The sequence below is a fragment of the Opisthorchis viverrini genome (assembly GCF_000715545.1).
Source record: "Opisthorchis viverrini unplaced genomic scaffold opera_v5_366, whole genome shotgun sequence".
NCBI classification, from domain to species: Eukaryota; Metazoa; Platyhelminthes; class Trematoda; order Opisthorchiida; family Opisthorchiidae; genus Opisthorchis; species Opisthorchis viverrini.
Window position 1 is genome coordinate 432,756 of NW_008752019.1, and position 18,642 is coordinate 451,397.

General features: G+C 45.9%; 4 protein-coding genes across 4 annotated transcripts in view; 2 read left to right on the forward strand and 2 right to left on the reverse strand.

Moving 5' to 3' along the window:
- Positions 1-11,868, forward strand: part of T265_15141 (hypothetical protein) — a gene marked incomplete at both ends in the record, with an annotated part of 42,930 nt that extends 31,062 nt beyond the window's left edge. Inside the window, 2 exons of the mRNA XM_009176746.1 lie at positions 5,218-5,360; positions 10,590-11,868. Of these exons, the coding sequence (XP_009175010.1) occupies positions 5,218-5,360; positions 10,590-11,703 (1,257 nt within the window). The remainder of the gene's footprint in view (positions 1-5,217; positions 5,361-10,589) is intronic.
- Positions 2,682-14,430, reverse strand: T265_15142 (hypothetical protein; the record flags this gene model as incomplete). Its single annotated transcript, XM_009176747.1, has 7 exons — positions 2,682-2,756; positions 2,817-3,104; positions 3,164-3,253; positions 6,456-6,570; positions 9,743-9,922; positions 10,069-10,186; positions 14,211-14,430. 7 exons carry the CDS (start codon positions 14,419-14,421, stop codon positions 2,682-2,684), a joined length of 1,077 nt encoding a protein of 358 aa, XP_009175011.1.
- Positions 13,507-13,797, forward strand: T265_10382 (hypothetical protein; the record flags this gene model as incomplete). Its single annotated transcript, XM_009176738.1, has 1 exon — positions 13,507-13,797. One exon carries the CDS (start codon positions 13,507-13,509, stop codon positions 13,795-13,797), a length of 291 nt encoding a protein of 96 aa, XP_009175002.1.
- A 3,661-nt stretch (positions 14,431-18,091) lies between the features above and the next one.
- Positions 18,092-18,642, reverse strand: part of T265_10383 (hypothetical protein) — a gene marked incomplete at both ends in the record, with an annotated part of 26,858 nt that continues 26,307 nt past the window's right edge. Inside the window, one exon of the mRNA XM_009176739.1 lies at positions 18,092-18,177. Within this exon, the coding sequence (XP_009175003.1) occupies positions 18,092-18,177 (86 nt within the window). The remainder of the gene's footprint in view (positions 18,178-18,642) is intronic.

Genomic DNA, 18,642 nt, shown 5'->3' on the forward strand with positions numbered 1-18,642 from the left:
AAATGCAAATGCATTACCACTTCTACGGAACAAGTCGCCACATGTACCAACCCCCAACCTGGAGGGCCAGGAGACTGTGTTCGTCAGACCTCTAACCATTGACCAACCTGGTATGAGAGACTCTGTGAGTGTCGCGGGACACTCTCCAGTATAGCTCAATGGATCGCTGAGGTGCGCAAACCGTCACACCACGGTAAGGTCCTGTCTCTTCGTGACTTCATCAGACACGTTTGCATCAGATCCAATACAACTACCAAGGTATGTAGACTTCTCCACAACCTCCAGTGATTCTCCTTAAATTGCAAGGAAGGTGGTCGCAGATGGCACGTTCTGAAGCATGACTTTGCACTTTGAAGGTGCAGGGCGCATGCCAAAAGATGGTGTGATGGTGGTCAGTTTATTCAATAGCTTGTGTATCGCTTTGGTCTCCAAAGATGAAGGTGATGCCATCCGCATATTCCAAATCTTCAAGGCTCTCACCAGCAACAATTTGAGCACCGGCGTTTTGAAGATCGTCCAGTGTTCGCCTCATTATTTCATCGATGACGGAGTTGAACAAGAATGAGGAGAGTGGACATCCTTGTCTGACACCACTTTTTGTAGGGAAGCTTATGGAGAGCTCATCATACACTCTCATCCGCCCAGAAGTATGTGAATATAGGGATCGGATTATGTTTACAAACTTCTGGGGCTTACCCTGTTTAGCAAATGTAGTTAGCAGCACTGATCGACAGAATTAAACGCACCCTTGAAATCAAGGGTCGTTTATGCATGTGGTGTTGCTCTTACACCTGACGGAGTGTGAAGATGTGGTCAACGCAGCATCTACCCGGTGATCATCAGGACCAGCAGCATTATGAAGCTTGGGTAGAGAAATACACTCGGACACTTCGGGACTGAAGACGGCTTCATATTTACGGTCTACCGTTCTGTTGAAGGCCAGGTTTCTGGAGTGGAGGTGGCAGATGGCCAGCTGAACTGCTACTCGAAGTAATGTGCCCAGCGGTCCAAACGTTCTGCTTTGCTGCATATCAGGGAGCCATTTTTGTCCCTGATTATTTCGCTGACAAGAGGTTTCCGAGGACCAGTCGAACGAATCAAGTGGAACAATTTTCGCACGTTTCCGGCATTCTTCGCATCTTCCATTTCTTCGACCTTCCGGGTCCACCAAGCTTCTCGGTCTGCGCGGACACTCAGTTTCACCTGGCGTCGGACGATGCGACGGGTGGAACTGTGGTTGCGGCCAGGTGGATTCTGTCGTCGCTCTCCAGCAAAGACACGGTCCTATCAGAGATCCACTGTTTGGATGATGTTGGCTGGGTTGCACCGCAAACAGACATTCCGGCTTTGAATAGCGCTTTCGATATCCTTTCCCAGTGGCTGTTTATATCCAACATCGTGCCGCCCGGCAGGCGTTCGAGGAGCTGGTTCTGATATTCTCGTTTGACTTCTGGGTCCACTAGCTTCTCAGTGGCCCAGCGGGGTGTCCACCTGAAAAACGCAATGAAAAGGGGCAGCGTACAAGTGCATGGTCAGAGTCCAGAAGGAGCGGTAAGTAGTGATTGACCACCGATACCTGACAGCGATGTGGTTGATTTGGATTCTGGGCTGGTTCGTGGATGTGCACCACGTTGTCAAGCGATTTCCGCTGTCCTGGGGATTCTGTCATACAAGTTGCCAAGCGAACCACGCAAAGGTGACTCTCAAGCAGATACGCTTCCGCTACCGGAGCACATCCAGTTGCAGCGGAATCTGCATCACCAGAGGTGCGCAACCGAAAATTTGTAGAGAGCGACGGGGCAGTCAGTCCAATCACGTTACTTACGTCCTCTATCGTTGTTCCTGACAGGCAGCGTACATCAGTGCAGTGTACGAACAAGAGCCACCTGTTATCCCTGATTGCTTCAGTGTGCGAAAATTAGAGGCGGCCAAGCATACAGACTTTCGGGGTTTGAAAACAGACTTCGAAGTGTTTAGGGTTGTTACTGAAGTCGGAAGTACGGAAGTTTCAGCTGAGTGTGATGCACGTCGAGCAAAGCGGTCATTCCTGATGCTGGAACCTGCTGAGAGAGCAGTATAGATCACCGGTTCTCGGGGCGCACAAACCGTCAGACTACCCCCTTCGTGACGGAAAACAACTGGCACTATTGTGGTTACTGCTTCTTCTACGAGTACCCTTCGTGGTGGTGGATACTATTGTGGACTCACTCCGGCTGTTCGGGGCTGTCTTTTTCGCTCAGATAGACGCACGTTGACTGGACAGGCACAGGCTGATGAATTCACCGTCGTCCTTGAACATAGCAAATAGTAGGTCGTCAGAACCAGGAGCACGATGACGGTTGTGTAGAGATACACACTCAGACACTTCTGGGTTTGAGGACGAACCCGGACTAACTCAGGAGTTATGGCGCGAACCCATGGGCAGGACGGTCTGCGGTTCGAACCCAACTGTGCGTCTTGACTACTACTGTCTGGATTTGGGCAGCCTGGCAGTATCTCAGCCCCAGTGCTTTTCTAATGTGTCATGGTGGCCATGCACTACAGGGATGTTACAACTAAACGATTTTTTTAACTTTTGGGGCTGAAGGAGTCTCCATATTAACAGGGCGCGTTCCTATTATAGGATAACCGTCTGGATTTTAGGTGGCACCTTACCAACTAATTTATTCCAAGTATTGGGCTCAACAATCCAAGCGACCTTTGCTGGATATCAGAGAACCGTTTTGATCCTTGATGCTTTTACGGGCAAGAGGCTTCTAAGGACTAGAACAAGTTAAGCAGAGCAGTCTTCAGACGTTTCCAGCACTTTTTTTTACCGTCTTCTGTTTGTTCGGTCTTTCGGAATGGCACAAGCTCCCCGTTCTGCGCTGACACTCAGTTTTACCTGGAGTCGGAATATGCTTCGGATGGATACATTTGTAAACGGGTGTTAGTCGCCGGGCCTCCAGCAAAGCCACGGTGCCATAGATCATCAAACAGACGTTGGACAGGCATGTTCTTTTACATTTCTTTGAATTCGGGGTCCATGAGTTTGTTAATGGCCACACACTGTGTGCGTGCTTTGCATGAACCTGGAAAGCGCATCGGGAAGCAGCAACGGACAACTATATGCTCGGAGTCCACTCAGAAATTCCAGAACAAACGGCTAGCAATGATCATCCACCGGTACCTGATGGCATTCTGGTATGTTCTGGGCCGATTCGTGGATGGACACAATGCGATCGGACAATTTTCTCTGTTTCGGAGTTCGGTACTGCGATTGGCACACACCGGCAGCAGGCATTATACTGCTGTTCTCCCCTGTCCGTACTTTTCGTATCCACCCGAATGTCTAATCAAGTAGAGGCGCTCCCGCTTGACTCTTAAAAAATCGTTCAGCTGTAGCCCCTTTCGCTGCCTAGCTGCCATGCCAACAGGAGGCACGAGGGCTGGAATACTGCCACGTTACCGAAGTCTAGACAGGAACAGTCGAGACGATGAGGTTGGGTTCGAACCATAGACCTTCCGGTCAGTAAGTTTGCGCTTTATCTCGAGCTGATGCTTCAACATAGTATCCACCCCGACATCCAGCTGCAGCGACTTTCGCGTCACCAAAGGTGCTCAGCCAAAGATGGGAAGAAAGCATTCACATTAGACTGGGTTATTGTAAAAGAGGGAATACTTGGAAATGAAAGAAGGGGGCGTCAGCTGTACTATATTTTTGCTTACCCGTCCTGCTATATGCAGCAACTACGGCGCACTGAGTGACGGCACCACGCGATGGCCGATTTCGCACGGTAGCATTTTGGTTTGTGAGGGTCATGGTTTCGTGTGTATTGGGGTGCTCTTTGAGTGCCCACACACACTGTTGGGGCTCTCAAACGAAACATTTGGCTCAAACGACTGGCCTCAGTGAAGCGAGTGGATACCGGCATACTACTACAGCACCCTTTGCACCGGATGTGCTGTGCGTAGTAGCATTTGGAGTCGGACAGTTTTGCCTCACTTGCTGAAACCTCGGGCCAGATTACGTTCTTAAAGCCTAGCTGATAGGATCATCTACTCACTGGCTTCTGGTGGGATTCCCTAGGAAAGCTTACTTTAATCGTCAGACTTTTTTTGTCAAAGTCCCAGGGTGCTGTACTTCAGTGAAACCAGCTTTTTCAGCATAGGCAGTCGGGAAGTCTTATTCCGCTGGCCCTCCCCCATACCCCGTTCACCGTGCTGTTAAACACCTGATCGCTGCCACGAATCTAGACTTCTGCTCGATAAAACAGGCCGAAATAAGTCCCAAACGTATCCGAAGAATCTGTTTCGCCTTGCGACTATCATTCTTTATCACTATGCATCTATTGACTTAACGTTGCTTTGGTTTTTGATTGATGTATGCTGTCTTTACAACACACATGCAAACCCCATTTCGGTCATACACTTTCAACCGTTTAGAACAAAATAAGAATAGTGTAGAACCCAAGGTTTGGCAGAGCGCTCGTGGATGTCGAAAGCTCGGCAGGTGAAGAACGGCTTCGGTTATTTTGATTCCCCAACAACAAGGACTGCTTACGAGCCCTACTTTTATATGGATGCTTTTACATTGGTTTGTCAATACTTTTTTTGAACAACCTATTTTCATACTGATCCCTAAATCCAAAACTTCTCTAATTAGTTGCATTTTTCCAGAGAATTAACATTAACGACTATTAATGTGGACGTAATTTCAGCCAATTTCACACATGCGCTCTAATGACTACGTGGATTTAAACGGATGAGTCCGACGCTTCATATGTGCGGATTGTTGATCTTATTCAGGTATCTCGAGATCTTACTCGAAGCACTGCATGCCCAATCTTTACACGGGTTACTACTGATTCATGAGAAATCGCACACGGGTTAGACAAGTTGGCTGGGACTCCCATTAGACGTGTGTTTTTATTGCGTTATTTTTTGAGTTTTTGTCTTCAGCATTTTAATCATGTATCCAAACTGTGAACCGAGTAAGCCGTACTTCCTTGGGGTTTCGGTTAATCGCGTTGGAACACTTTGGTATTTAGAGATTTACCAGAAGTTGATCATCTGTTTTTGAATTCAGGATATCATCAACTTTGTCACGGTGGTCAGGCCTATGGAAGCCTTCTTGGGTGCTCTTGGTTCCAATAATTCAGATGACTATCTTTTCGTTTTCGCACGGCTGCGGATCGAATCGTTTTTTCCACCACGTCTTTTGTTGCCTTTCCATAGGGACTTTGTCTGAAGCATTCGCGAAGAGATCAGCAGATTCAACCGTCCGCAGATGGCACATCAGCTCATACATCAGAGTCTCCTCAGAAGCAAACAGCTCACTCACCCACCAACCACATCCCACCAGTGAGCCGGCAACAGCGGTTAGTCCTACTCCTGTATTGTTGTTTAACTGGTGTAGTGTTCGTGTAATTCATACGAATTCCCGTAACATCTCGATTCATTTAGTGTAGGTGAATTACATCCCGAAAGTGTAATTGAATTTGTTGATTCTTTAATTTGTTCCGTTCATTTCCGGCCCTCCACGAGTTTCAGATGGGCAAAGTACAGGTTCTCCGTTCGCTTGTCCTCCCTCCTCACAGAGCATAGGCAACCGGAAAGTTATCTGTTTATACAGCTTCAGAATTAAAATGTGTCACACAGTTTTAAATGTTGTGGGAAATCTTGGGAGAATACACGCCACGGTTAATCAGGCGTTTTGATTCTACTTTATTTCAAAGTTCTACCGTTAATTTGTGATGCCGTCACTGGCTTTCTTATAATCAGCACTCGGTCTTAGGACCGAACGGTCACGTGGAGAGTAAACACATGCTTATGGCCGGACAATCACGTGAAGTGTGGACAACGGCATGAGGCAAGTCACGTGGTGCAAAATCTCGATGGTCCTTTGCCATAGCAACCCATATCAATGTCCTGATGTTTCCCATTGGGTGATGTTTTCAGCCTTCCGGAAATAACTTCTCCTCATGCACGCATGCGATATTTGACTTATGATTAGTTTTCGGAACCTTTTGCCGGATAGTATCCACGTTTGAGTGTTCAAACCTGTGACTAACTATCTGTTGTCTGTTTTGCACATGACTTTCGAATTGAACTAGTTTATGAAGGCTGAACCGAAACCCACGGACACGTTGATGAGATGAAAGACTCTGTACTTCAGTTCAGCTGTCTGTTGTTTCTTTTAGCTAGCGGGAACAGGTGATAGTTACATAAACCAGTAAATGTGCTTTGCCTTGCACCCATAAACCGATTCGCGAGCATACGAAAACATAGTGTCATAAAAAGCTCTAAACTAGCATGACCTGCACAATGTCTTGAATGCTACTCATAAAAGCGTAATATTAGGATTTCCTACAACCAACGTTTTTCTCGCACGGTCTCTAGGCAATGTTTCATAAGCTTGTTAGTGGGCCTGTGAGGCGAATAGACTCAAGTGGTTAGAGCGCGAATTTACTTACAGGAAGATCCGTTGTTCGAACCCGACCCCTGCATCTCGCCTTTCCGTCTGGGCTTGAGCAACCTAGAACTATCTCAGTCCTCGTGCTTCCTTCCGGTGGCATGGCAGCTCGGCACCTGAAGGGTGTGTGGTCATGTAATTAATGTGAAGGAACGACAACTCGAAGTTGGACATAAACAACGGTGTAACGTTGTAAAACTTGTCCCCTCCGATGGGATGACTAAACGTCTTATCATTGATGCGCTCGCGTTATAGCGGGCGTTAGCTGGCCTCATCGTGTTCAAAATGAAGTGTTGTGTAAGCGAGTATTTTGTGATGAATGAGAACCACCGGATAGCAAAGAAGACTCGTCAGGTTGAGGCGGTTGGAACGCACATGCCGGGCACCGTCTGCCAAAGATAGTGCTGTCCCCTAAACCGTATGTGAAGGAAGGCCGTGACTTGGGAGCGTGAACTGCAAACGGTTTCTGTCAAAATAGGTGCTGTGGGATCTTGGCGCCTTCCTGTTCTGGGTCCTCATGTTCCTCTTTATACGTGGTTAGAAACCTTACAAAGAGTAGCACGCAACCGGTCACACTGGTGAGCATACCGTCACTTCCTAGCTAGAATTTACCTGTCGTGGTATGATGGGGTCATACTAGTTGGGTTTCGGAAGGGACGTGGTTTCAATCCCACTAATGGCCTCTTTCTTCTACACGATGTACTATTTCATCGTTTTTGGAATGCCCAGGCACCTTGATCTTGATAGTCTTTATGGAGATATGGGGCTGTTTAGAGTAAGTTCACCATCATTTGCTTTCCACTCTTTACCAGGTCATTGTCCCCATGGTTGTATGACAGCTAATTACTGTTGGTGTATTGCTATTGAAGATGACGATGGCGGAATAACAAGGAAATCGGTTTCTTCCTATGTGGTTCACCTTCCATACAGTGTACCTTTTATGTCGAAGTGACTGCCTCCTTTATGTCAGCTAGGCGCAGGTCCAGTTGATTACTCCACCGGGGTCCAAATTTTTGCCTTCTTTTGTTTCGTCGCCGTTTGTGTTGTCTCTATTTATTGACTCCTTAAGCTATAGTAAACTCCAACAAAATCAGTATTCATCCCGGACAGTTAAACTACTGATACATCTGTTTCAGGATGTCGTCTATCTCCAGAATTTTGTGAACAGTTTTTCTCGCACAACTTACACATGTTTTATCTTGGGACCTTGGAACGCAAATGGTAACTCACAAAATATGCGCCATTTTTCGGCTTGTGAAATTTTTTGGGAAGCGTCTCTTCTAGACCAAGCGGGTAACAAATGTGACGAAATCATGCAGTCACTTTGATTTTTCAACACAGATTAACTGTTGCTTGACTAAAAATGTTTGTTTTCGTGTACAGATACACATAGTCATATGGGGCTCGATTAGGGAGTTTCTGCGTTATATTGAACTGTACAAAGGTACTTCCCGACTAAGCTGAATTGCGCACAAATTCGGGGGTCAGTTTGGATTGGATTAAACATCTTAACGTTGACGTCGCACAGGGTTCGTTTTACATATCCGCACCGCAACATGCGTGCGACCTTCAAGTTCACTTTTTCAAGGTAAGGCACTCTGGAAGGTATCATTCCACTCATACTGTTACGTGCCCCTCACTTAATGACAAGAGGGGAGCGACAGCAAGGCAGACAATCACGCGGTCAGTGTGTGGTTTCAGGCCTATGTGGCTATCGTGAACATTGCCCATCCCCAAAACTGCAGATAAACGCGATGAAGACGTGGAAGGAGAAAGTTTTTAATCTTTACTAAAATTTCGATTACGGGGGAGAGGGAATAAGACTTACTATTTCACGAGACATAATACTATATTTGAGGATGAACAATTCTTAATAGTTAGAAAACCAGCAATATCGAAGAATCCTGTCGCTGGATCAAAAACAGATTGTTTTACCTCACCCTCAACGCACAAAACATTTCAGCATTTTTTCTCACGAGGCTTATACGAAGGAAGACTGTAATCACGCCCTGGCTAAAATACAGGACGATGAAGAGGGGGCGTTGCGCTACCTAGAGTATGAGTTCTGTTGCGTTTTTTCTTTGTTGAATGCTTTCTGATGTATCCCAGTGTAATGGAAATTTAAGGAGACACGGTAACTTTCAGTCGTGATTTCTTCCTGTAAGTGAAGCCAATCAATGATGAGAAGCACTATACAGCTGTCATTCACCTTGTAAATTATCAGCAGTGTGCCTCTCACGAAACATCAGGGGGGGGGGTTGGACCCGCAATTTCGAGTCAGTAGTTTGAACTCTTAGCCGTTCGACCGCGAACAGTGGATAAATGTTGCAAAAGTTACAATTTTTGGCATCTTATTATTTACGCGTCTAGCAATCACAGCACACACATGGTCGAATTTTCGCTACTTGTTCGTGGTGGCATAATTTATGCGTATAGTCTTTTATCGTACCCAGTAAACGCATCCTGATTCATTCTATGATGTATGCAACGATCAAAATGAATAATGTACGTTGCCACCAACTTTTCGTGGAACGTCTCATTGAGATCGGCCGTTTCGCTTCGCAGTGCGTTGCACTGTACCGCGCATTTAGATATATCCAGCTCCTCATAATTATAGCATAACTGTAAGACGAGAATTTAATTTGTGTCTAGGCTTGAATCCCAATTCTATCTTGTGATGCGAAACAACCATACCTTTCAGAAAAACGGGCCGAATGATCGCGCACATGTTTAGTAATAGAAGTGGACATTATTTTGTAATCAGTCGCTCCAGACTGTTAATCAGGTGGATTTTACTCCCATCTTCATCGACAGCATAACATCAGTGTTCCACACTGATGCTTGCTGCGCAAATAACTGTAAGACGAGAATTTAATTTGTGTCTAGACTTGAATCCCAATTCTATCTTGTGATGCGAAACAACCATACCTTTCAGAAAAACGGGCCGAATGATCGCGCACATGTTTAGTAATAGAAGTGGACATTATTTTGTAATCAGTCGCTCCAGACTGTTAATCAGGTGGCTTTTACTCCCATCTTCATCGACAGCATAACATCAGTGTTCAACACTGATGCTTCGTTGCTGCGCAACCATGATTTACTTGAGACCTTTATTGTGAAGAAAATGATAAAAGTGAACGGGAAAGGGACTTCATACGTCTACCACAATCATTCCGAGTTGCCCAAACGCTTATTCAGGCAATCTCTATATAAGCTGACAAGAACGCCATTGACACTGATTAGCAGCCATATCTTTCAGTGTCTCCAACCAGGCGCAGTGGAGATCACGCGGTTCCTATCCTGAAGGACGAGTCGCACTGACAGCACCCAAACGTTTTGTAACCTCTTTCATATCCCTCTGCCAGACCTAAGATTGACCCTCTCTCTGCCCCGGGTACAGAAAGCACAACTCGATTTGGCAAACGATCAGGCATGTGCATTACGGCCCAACCACCACAGCTTCTGGTGCTGGACATATTCTTCGATAGAATTTGCCGTTGCACAACTGAACACGTCTCCTAATTGCTTCGTTACCAGTTTCGCAGACACCGGATCCCACGTGCTTTGGTCCGCTGCTCGAGCAGACCAAGTCTCACTACCATACAACAAAATACCCCGTTATGTAGCCTGATACATGTTCTTTGGGTTTCAGAGAAGTGTCACTTTTCCGCCATAGGTATCTCAGCTTAGCAAACGCGACCTGAGCCTTGCAGATCCGTGCATTGATCTTATCTGTCACACTTTACGACCCAGCATTGAAGTCACCGATGATCAGGTCAATGAGTGATCTGATACCCATCATCAACCGGTAGCCTGCCTTGCTAGACAGTGTGTAAAACAGCAATATTAGTGGCGCTAGCATCCGTGTATATTTTTGGGGGAGACACCCGAGATCTCATCAGTTATAAGAAGTATCACTACTGCACATGGGTGGGTGTAGTGCGAATGCCTTTGTAGAGTGGATGCGCGAGATATATGAGTAGTTTTGTTTGTCCCGAGAGAGCTTACTCTTATCATGCATTGTTGCAATCCTAGACATGCATAGGTATCCGTCAATCTTTTCTTTCCATTTTCTCGGTACTTTTTACTGCTGGTGTGCTGATAATTATTTTATGCGGTTTTCACACCTTTACAGACTGCTTGAATTGGAAACCAACTTTTACAACCTAGTTACAGACACCGATGTCGAATCGTGGCTCTCGAGCAAAACGACCACGGGAAGCACGAAGACCGCTAAAAGTGATTTATCCAACGTAAACAAAAGGCCATCTATACCCGAGGATATTCGGCGTGCAATCACAATTTACTGGCGTCTGAAACGATGCGCGAATTTCAATAAACCACTTATTTATCCTCCCCCGTCACACTGGCTTGAATTAGCCAGTAAATCAGTTGATACAACGAAAGAAGCTTTGGCCAAAGCGGCTCGCCTCGCAGCTGAACAACAAGCGTTCGATTCTTTCCGCCGTGTTCGCTTTGGTCTTGATCGGGCTCGTCTGGTAGTTGACATGGTTCTCCAGCGTGAGCGGCGTAAATTAGCTTTGTTTAGACGAATGTGGCGGATATCAGAGTTGCAAATGCGAGTCCTCGATAGCAAGCATTTCTCTACCTTGTCAGGCTCTGATAGGGAATTCTTCTCGACGGTTCATCTGGGTGATTCGGTTTATGATAATTCTACTTTACTCACAAGGCACAAGTCCACGAAAATCCAGAGCAGTGACTTAAAACTAAAGAGCACCGAAAGTTCCTCCAGTTTGTCCACACAAGAACATTTGCAAACTGAGAACAGTATGCCAACTTCTTCAGCATATACCAATGTGAACAAACAACGTGCGTCTCCAACTGGTGTACGAGAACCCCGGACTGCGTCTCCACACTCTTCTGTAGGCAAAATTCCATATGAACAACTTATTGTCACGGAGGACATGAAACAGCGTTTGCGATCCGCTTTGGCTCTTGTCACGAACAATTCGCTATCCGGGAAATTGTTGCCAGGTCTGACAAAGTGTGGCACTCGTGCTCGTCCCAAACGTCCGTTATCTAACTTGCCACATGATAGGAACAATTTCATCCACTCATCCAACGACTCACCTTGGGATGAACAGGCGTCCCCTTCAACGCCAGCTAAAAGGCTACGAAGTTCTCAGTCACGTTCTCTGAATGATGGACTATTTCTTGATCACACAGTACCTATTTTAACAAAGCTAGCAACAATTCGACTCATACCCGGTACCCTTAAACTTGTATAATATCTTCATGTTTTTATCTGTTTCTGTACAGTCGTGTCTACAAGACACCCCGTTTCCTTATGTAGAGTGACGTCCCAGTTTATCTATTCGTACCCTGTGATCATTTTCCGGAGGTTTCCAATTTTTTTCAGCTAATTGTGATGCAGGAATTGCGATGAATTCGTGATACTCTTGGGATTACGTCTTATCTGCTAATCATAGGTCAGGTTGCTGTGACAGATTTCTACGTATTCCCGCTCACTGCTGCTAGGCCGAATGTGTTTGCGTCCAGGATGCACCGATTTTTATGATGAATCGGTCTGTAATCCGTCGCCGATGACTGTTGTGGTACGTGCTAGTAGTGGTACACGATAGTGCGATGGTACCCCAAAAAAGTCTTCCGACAAATAAATGAACGACACCTGAATCAAATTTGCCGACCAACTGGCAGAACCGCTGATTTTTGTGCATGTTCAGGAGAAGTCCTATCGAAAATTGCACGTAAGCTTTTAGTGCGGATGACTGACGAATCAGAGGTTTGCTGTCAGTTGGCCTAAAATTGGTGGAATGAAGCAGACACCAGCTACTTGTTAACCATTAACGTTCCGGTGTCCTGTCAATTCCTCCAGTGCCTTACGAGCGGTCCCGGCAGGTTAGATGACCTGGTGGCCTACCATCGGGCATACTGCTATTGGTATTGTCGACGATGCATGCAACTATTTTTACTGCAGCTTGAAGGGTGCAACAGCATCATTGGTCGCTTTCATTGTCGACTATAACGAATCGTTCTGCTGACGTTCGACCAAGGTGTGTGCTCTGCTAGCATTGTTTGCCGTTGTTCTGGAGTCAACGGATTCGGCGGCATCTTGGTCAGCAAGCGTTTCTTTCTTTGAGCATTATTCTACGGAGTACTTGTGTGCAACAGACGATGTGGACTTCACTTAGAGAAACTGGCGAACAAGTTGTGGCGACGGCTAACACTGGGTTGGGGCATTACTATAATCAAAGTATGTGCAGTCTTGTCTTCGATCCATTTGGCGTTACACGTTTTCCAGAGCCTTGAGCATATCTTTCAAGGGCTGTAATTCGTGTTTACACTTGAGCGATGTGATTGGTGCGCCCGACTCATCGAACGACAACCCAGTAACTGTCCTGGTTGTGACGATCGACTGACCCGCCTGTCTGGACTTCACAGTCAGGCAGCGCCATAGACGCCTAAAACCGTTTTGGTGTAGACTCACCAGAATAATTAGGCCAGGACAGGAGGACGATTGTTCAAACGAGAGTGATTTGAATACCAGCAATACATATCCCGCAACCCACCAACAGAAATCATTTTTTATCCTTTTCTTGTCGGGGTCCTCACTCGCAAAAATGCATGCCAGGTAGTGATTTATTGATGGGTATATGGAAATGGGTTAGGTATTCGCGCCGAGAGCCTCAGCGTGCATCTTGCTGTGCGTGACCACTTCAGTGAAGGCCTGATTCCATACAACGTGGGTCCCAACGTATGCTCCTAACTCAGGTTACTGTGTGCCGTTTACACGTACACTAAGTTCACCATTCTAATTAGGATGGAATGATTGCAAGTGTCAAAATGATATACCGTAGGGCTAAATTGAGCGATCGGTAAACACATACTATTCATCCTTCTATCCAATGATAGGAAATGAGCCCGGATGCGCCGAAACATGGGCTTGCTCGACTTACGCAACCGATTGGCCTAGATGTTTCCCTTGGTCTTGCAACTGCAATTCGACGGAGTTACAGTACTGAATCATTCCGTCTAGCTAGCTATTGGTCAGTTTGAGCCGTGGACGACAAATGAAAGCTGAAAGTACCCGCTCTCTAGTCGGTATGAAGGTGGCATGTTCCCACTCAACTGCTCGGTTACCTAATTTGACTGTCATGGGTTATGAGTTTGAGAACGTTTATGGCCAGGATGTCGGTCCTTTTCTGTCCATCTTCTGGGACGCTTTACTTGTGAGTGAATGTGACTTTGGTGCGTTCAAGCGATTGCACACAAGTCCCCGGGCGTATCGTGGAGTTAGTCCAAACGGAGGCAGCCCGGAGACTCGGAAACAATTCACAGGGATCATAATCAACCGGGAGTGATGTAGTGGTCAACAAGGATTATTTCAGGGCTAACAATTGAGAGACTGGAAATGAAAGTCCAGTAATAGCATTTTCTATGCCTAATCATCGCTAACTTTTTGTCGGGTATTTACCCAACCGTTCTTACGTTGACTGGTTGGGAAATCAGGAAGTCAAAACTCTTAGTTACTGGTGTAACGCTCCTGCAGAAACGTAATGATTGTAGTAATATCTGGAAACGTCTCGCCCAACAGAGATCATCATCATCATCATCGACAGCATGACATCAGTGTTCAACACCGATGCTTCACTGCCGTACAACCAACAGAGAAGAGGATCGGGACTAAACATATATATGTACAGATGAAGCAAGCTTTAATGGAAATGAAACAAATGATCAAAAAGAGTGAAGGAATCTTAACCAACCAATACACGTTCAAGTTCAGAAACACATTCTCGCACAAGGATGCGCGCGGTATGGATGTTTTTCTTCAGGCGTTCGGCAGCGTTTTTGTTATTTGCATATGTTGGTTTGATATCTCGGCCCATTTCCTCGATAACCTGGAGCAAGTGAGCATACTTGTTCATGTCCTCCGTCGCAGGCACAGAAGGGTAAGGGAAAGTTGAGTTATTCGACGGATTCATGTTTGGACTCTAAAAGGCAAAACAGGTTGGCGCTTCATAATAAGCCCACAGAACGTGACAGAACCACAAGTACGACGGTACAGAGCCGGGGTTCTCTTATGGGATTGCTGTCAGTCATGATGATAATGGAACTCACAAGCTAGAGACGGGCCAAACTACTTCGTAGTAACTAGGAACAGAAAGTCACAACTATCTGCGGTCGCAACGAACCAAATTTGGTCAATATTTAAATGCCCAAATTGTGTGTATGAAACAACGCTGCGGATCAATCGCTTATAAATAGTTTGTGACTGATTCAGAGGTCATCCCTTTCCAAAATGCTGTAAATATATCGCGGCTCTTAGAAAATAACGTGTCATAGAGGTGCCTCAGTAAAACGTTTCTCATTGAGCCTGCATTCAAACATTCCTCATATAAGAATAAGAGATAATTGTGCACGAAATTAGGTGATGTTCATAGGACTACCTTCGCTTTTGACGGCGACACAGGACGCCAACATATTGTCCGATGGGCTGTAGTATAAGCCTGCTCAAAACAGAAGAGAAACCCAGTCGCTTGGCCACTTTCCGACCATGGCTGCGTACGTTATCACTAACTTTCCTTTTAACACAGGCACTTGGACAACCACACTGCTTTTCTTGTGAGTCCTCTTCGGACGAGCAAAGCCCATTCCAAGAATCCCCATGAAAAGATACCGTAATGAGTTTCCTCGTGAGAGAACAGTTAGGGAGAATAGGCAATTTATAGGAGAAATTAGATTGCAATATTCATATTGAAAACAAAAACGAACAATACTGCCGCTGAATGCAGACTTGAGGTACGTCCGACGGCGTTTATGACCACGAAGAATAACTGTATTCCACGTTCTAATCACAGCGGACTTCAGATCAGATACTGAACTATGAAAAACTTCTTAAAAGCAGAAGCCAGTCTCGTTGCGCGAACTCCTTTTGGTGACAAAGTTGAAGTTGTTTGTCGATTGTAGACATGGGTTGCTGCTTCCGATTCATAGCGTATCAAAGCGAAAACCCGGACCTTTCAGCCTTACCTTTAGCTTTGACAGCAGCGTCCACCATGGTGTACTCCGTTGGGAACAACTATTGTCCAAGACTGGCAGATCATCTCAAGGGTCCTTCATTAAACGCAACCATCAAAATCATTTACATTCTTGCACCAACGTCACTAACAGACAGCTAACGACAAGCTGAAATCCGATATCCTGGTTGCTTTAGACATCCTTTGGAAGTTCATACTGAGGTAGCGCTGCCAACACTTGCGGCCGACTGATCAGCCATGCTGCTTCTAGTTGACTCGTGATATTAACATTTTCTGCGCACGAGGAGGTATGTGTTCACGCAGAATTCTAGTGGTCGCACTGTTTTCCACGAGAACTACCTATGGAATTCTAACAGCAACAGGGTGAGGAACGTCCGTTGAAGGTTATAGTTCCTCCCGTGGCGGGTCAAGTCGGGAATGAACGCGATTCATAGCGTAGTTTCCACACACAAGGTCCGAACTGCAAGTTACAGTGCGGGACAAATCGCAACTTCTCCGATCTACGTGACCTGTTGCGAAAGCGTCAAAGACTTTTGGACACAATCAACGATTATCTTGCTGATAACTGCCATTCCCTGCACTAGGTTAATCAACAGCATTGCTGCCACATAATCACTTCCATGATAATCACCATCGGGATTCTTATCATTATCAGCATCATCATTGACAGCTATACTCCATAACGAACGGGATATGATTGATCGGTCGTCTGCAAACTCCAGTGATCGCCTGCATGCTACTGATTCCACCGTTTCAAGGAAGTCCGAGAACGAACAAACCCACACGGTAGCCTACTCTACACGTCCCTTGATATACAGATATATCGATTTGAGGCCATAGGAGTCCCAAATTAGCAAACATGACCCGAACATCCCACGATCGTGAACTGACCCCATCTGCCACGCTTTTATCATAACTAATACAACTTCCAAGGTATGTAAAACGCTCCACAAATTCTAGTGTCTCCCGCTGGATTGTAAGTGGCGTGTTTATTGTCTGCATGTCAACGAGCATGATCTTACACTTTGTGGAGACAAACTGCATACCAGAGTACGGGGTGACTTCGTTCAGTTCATCCAAAAACACCTGTGCCATCTCCTCTTCGAAGATGAGAACGATGTTGTCTGCATACTTAAAATCGACAAGTTCTCGTCAGAGGCTATTTGAAAACGGGTTTTGAAGGCCTTTCAGCATTCGTCTCATTATCTCATCGATCAAGGAATGAAATAGGAATAGAGAGATTGGGCACCCCTGACGGACACCGCCTTGTGTACGGAAGCTCCTGGAGATTCTTCATATACTCTCACACGTCTGGAAGTCGGAGAGTACCAAGAACTTATGTTTACAGGAAGCATAGTTAGTTTAATGAATAGCAAGTAAACAGTTTAACACAACGTTAGTATATAGTATTCTTCCCCGCCGGTGGGGTTATTGTCAGGAAAATATGGATCAGGATTCGCAATTTCGAAGATCACGTGGTCGAACAGGTTGTTGGTCTGTGATGTACTGTAGAATATTCTCTGGAATTTCAATGAGTTGTCCTGGTGGCGCCGTTTTGCCTCCAGGAGGATCAATCGAGTGTGATTGAATCTCGTCTTGAGGAGCCGCTACACCGGAGATATTTCGTGCTTTGAATGCCAGATATTTACAAGGAGCGGTTCCTTCCTTTTCGTCCGGTAAACGAACGCAAGCATACCTTAGGTTGCAATTAACAAGTTCTACCTCTTTAACTAACGGATCGTATTTGGAAAAACGTGTCATTCTTTCTAACAGAAAGGGGCCTGGAGTCGATAAACAAGTCGGAAGCAAGATGCCATACGTTGATCTCCGGTGGAAGTTAGGAAAACTTTCGTGTGGTGTTGTGTTAGTAGAAGTGCACAATAAAAGCTAAACAGAGTGCAAAGCATCCAGAAGCATGCATTCCTACTCAGTAACGTCCCTTTGTTGAGTCTTCAATGTCAGAGTAACAGACTTCCAAAGAGTACCATCTAGTCGTTCAACTTGTTCGCTACCGCGTGGATTGTATGGGATACTTCGACTGGTTGCTACACCCCTGTCGTGAAGAAACGTTTGCACCTCGTCCAATATGAACGCTCCACCACGATCAGAATCGACGTATGAGGGAATTCCGAACAAACATGTGATCAAGGTGGGTGGGGAGGCGAATGGAAAACGGGAGTACTCGTCAATCATTGTTAAAAGATATTTGTCAATGGAAGTGGACCTTTAAAATCGACGACGTTACTGAGTGGAAATGCGTGCTTCTAGATGCTTTGCACCCCTTGTCGTGCACCGCTACTAACACAACACCACACGAAAAACTTCTCAACTTCCACCAGAACATGATCGAGGTGGCTAGTGCTGGTTGATGCTATGAATTCCATACCAGTAGGCGCCATGTGTGAAGGTGCACGCAAATCCCCTGAACGCCAAAGGGTGAAGAGTCGAGAGCTCTGACCAACAGCCGGCGTTTAAGAAATGGACAATGACTAGCCACTTGAAAGGCACATTTGACTCAGTAAATTGGAGTATCCTCCCCAGCACACACGGCTGGAAGTTTGTCAAATTTCCACTCATTTCCGATTTCGTAATCGATAAGATAATGAGACGAATATTAGAGAAGCTTCAAAGCCGTGGCGTTCAAATAGTCGCTGACGAAATCCTCGTCGATTTGGAGATTGCTCATGATACTGCTCCCATCTTTGAAGAGCAGGAAAATGTGCATATTCTTTGGAACGTGCTGTGCATCCACAAAACGTCAGCTCATGATCCTGGATAGTCACCGCCACTTACGATTCAAGGAGCGGCACTCGAGGCTGTGTGGGGTGACAGCATCCCTTGTTCAGACGTGGTAATTCGAGTGCGTCCAGCGTGGATTAATGAAGTAGTAGTAACACGCCGGCCTCCCATATCAGATGTCTGGAGCTCAAATCTCGGGGCGGCCAAAGATGGGCACTGTGTATGAGCTCTAAGAGCGAAAATCGAGTCTAGCACCTATGTTTTTGCATGGACTCTCCACAGCAACTTTGCCTGGGTAGGAGGAGAACTGCTTGATCGAAGGCGATGTGAACGCGTACGCCCGAGTATGGTGCGGGGACGCGTTTCGAACCGGCTATGGGCCTGAAAACCCAAACTCTGTTTGGTTAGAGTGTGGGCCAATCAAAA